Genomic DNA, 2963 nt, shown 5'->3' with positions numbered 1-2963 from the left:
CGTGCCTGCCGTTCTCCGCAGTCCCGCTGTTGTTGTCCCCGCCGCCTCCTCCGTCCCCGCGGCGCCCCTGAGTCTCTTTGAGCCACTGGATTTTGGCACCGGCCATGGCGAGCTGCGTGAAGAGCTTGTCGGCCTCTGTCCGTGTGATGCCCTCGGGCAGGTCTGTCACCTCCAGCACCCGGCCCAGCACTGCAGGGGACGAGCAGAGTGTCAAATCTGTTCTTTTAAGCCACCTAATCTATTCTTTTAAACCAGCCAATCTATTATTTTAATCCAGTTATTCTTTTAAGCCCTCCAAAGCAGCCCTACCTGCTCCCTGGAATGCCCCATCCCAATCCCCTCCCTGTGCCCACAATGCTGATTTTGCTTCAGGAGATGTGGGCAGTCAAATCTGTTCTTTTAAGCCACCTAATCTATTCTTTTAAACCAGCCAATCTATTATTTTAAACCAGAAACTTCCCCTCCAAAGCACTCTGGAATGCCCCATCCCAATCCCTTCCTGTGCCCACAATTCTGGTTTTGCTTCAGGAGATGTGGGTGTTCCCACAGCCACCTCTCAGTACCCAAATCTCTGTAGCTCCTGCCCTGCAGTACCCAAATCTCTTTGCAGTTCCCAGCCCCAGCCCCTGTGGTACCCAAACCCCTCTGCAGCTCCTGGCTGCAGCCCTGTGGTACCCAAATCCCTTTGCAGTTCCCAGCTCCAGCCCTGTGATACCCAAATCTCTGTAGCTCCAGTTCCTGCCCTGTGATACCCAAATCCCTCGGCAGCTTTTGGCTCTGATCTCTGCCCCTCCCCTGTGGTACCCAAATCTCTGTAGCTCCAGCCCCTGTGGTTCCCAAACCTCTCTGTAGCTCCAGGCTCCAGTTCCTGCCCTGTGGTTCCCAAATCTCTCTGCAGCTCCTGGTTATGACCTCTGCCCCTGCCCTGTGGTCCCCAAATCTCTTTGCAGCTCCCAGCTCCTGCCTGGTGGTCCCCAAATCCCTCTGCAGCTCCTGGCTCTCCCCTATTCCTGCCCTGTGGTCCCCAAATCCCTGTGCAGCTCCAGCCCCTGTGGTTCCTAAATCCCTGTGCAGCTCCTGGCTGCAGCCCTGGGCTCAGCAGAGCTGCTGGAGGATTCTTTGCTAATATTAACGTGGCACGTGGGGACCCTGCCAGGGCCAGGAGGGGGGAGGCAGCTCTTAAAGGGCCCCTGTGAGCAGCTGCTGCTGCTGGGGACACTGAGGTGACACCAGGGACAGGCCTGAGGGCTCCAGAGGGGGCTGCTCCACCCAAGTGTGGGTCCCTCCCTTCCCCAGGATCAGTGGAGACACCCTGGGCACGGAGAGAAAGGATCACTGGAACCTTCAGCCCTCACAGCCACTCTGGGAGATCCCAAATCTCCAAAAATTTGGCATTTGAAGGTGCAGGACTCATGGGAAAGGGAAGCATGGGTGGGGAGGGTGACTTGGGAAAGAGATCTCAGAGTCTGGACACTCACTTTGTGCTGAGAAAGAGGAATAAAATCCCAGCTCTGTCAGCTCCAGCTGCTCCATCATTTCCACCCTCCAAAACCAGCACAGGGACTGGCAGGAACCCTCCAAAACCAGCACAGGGACTGGCAGGAACCCTCTAAACCTCCAAAACCAGCACAGGGACTGGCAGGAACCCTCCAAAACCAGCACAGGGACTGGCAGGAACCCTCCAAAACCAGCCCAGGGACTGGCAGGAACCCTCTAAACCTCCAAACCAGCACAGGGACTGGCAGGAACCCTCCAAACCTCCAGAACCAGCACAGGGACTGGCAGGAACCCTCCAAAACCAGCACAGGGACTGGCAGGAACCCTCCAAAACCAGCACAGGGACTGGCAGGAACCCTCCAACCCTCCAGAACCAGCACAGGGACTGGCAGGAACCCTCCAAACCTCCAAAACCAGCACAGGGACTGGCAGGAACCCTCCAAAACCAGCACAGGGACCGGCAGGAACCCTCCAAAACCAGCACAGGGTTCTGTGGGATGGTGGGGATGACACCTGGAGTCTCCAACACCCATTTTTGGGGACATCAAGAGGACAAACAGAGGCTGGAGGGGGTCACTTGCCTACGTCACTTGTGCCCAGGTCGGTGGACGCTGATTTCAGGGCCTGCCTCTTGCTCCTGTTGCCGTGTTTCATCCCAGTCTGCCCCTGGAAGGAGACAAATGTCACTGTGTCACCTCGGGGGACGCGGTGGCCTCACAGAGGGGCAGGGGAGGGCACAGCTGGCCCGGCTGTACCTGGTGTCCTGTGTAGCTGGGCTGGTTGTGCAGCAGAGGAGGGGGACACAGGGACAGGTTGTACTGCAGAGGTTGGCCCAGCAGTGAGTACCTCCCGTCACCTGCACGAGGAGCCACAGTTTGGGGGGATCCCAGGAAATATCACAGCATCCCTCTCACTGTGATATTTTCTGGAAAAATCCTCTTTGCCCAGGATTTCTTCTCCTGGGAAGTTGAGAAGCCTCAGATAAAAACGTAAATAATAATGATCTGATTATTTTCTCCTGTTGTTTGCTGCTTTGGAATGTGGTCTGAAGATTGTTTACAAACAGGTGAATGTTTGACTGGTTTAATGGGAATTGTTTTTACTTAATGACCAATCACCATCAGCTGTGTCAGACTCTGGAAGCAGTCACAGGTTTTTATTATTCATTCTTGTTAAGCCTTCTGTCTGTATCCTTTCTCTGTTCTTTAGTATAGTTTTAGTATAGCATTCTATAATATAATGTAATGTAATATAATATCATATTGTATCACATCATATCACATCATATATCATATACTATACTATAATACAATACCATATCATAATCATATGTTATATCATATATCATATAATATAAAACATATAGCATAATATATCATATCTCATATAATATACAATAATACACTATAATATACTATACAATAATATAAGAACATATTATGTTATGTTATATTATATTATAATAA

At 51.9% G+C, this 2963-nt stretch overlaps 1 protein-coding gene across 1 annotated transcript in view; it reads right to left on the bottom strand.

Annotated features, from left to right (window-relative positions):
• Positions 1–2963, bottom strand: part of R3HDM2 (R3H domain containing 2) — a 22205-nt gene that overhangs the window by 550 nt on the left and 18692 nt on the right. Inside the window, 3 exon segments of the mRNA XM_031064569.1 lie at positions 6–189; positions 2079–2163; positions 2253–2378. Of these exon segments, the coding sequence (XP_030920429.1) occupies positions 6–189; positions 2079–2163; positions 2253–2378 (395 nt within the window).

This window comes from Geospiza fortis, unplaced genomic scaffold, assembly GCF_000277835.1.
Source record: "Geospiza fortis unplaced genomic scaffold, GeoFor_1.0 scaffold599, whole genome shotgun sequence".
In the NCBI taxonomy this organism is placed as follows: Eukaryota; Metazoa; Chordata; class Aves; order Passeriformes; family Thraupidae; genus Geospiza; species Geospiza fortis.
This window is presented reverse-complemented; position numbering and strand designations above follow the sequence as displayed.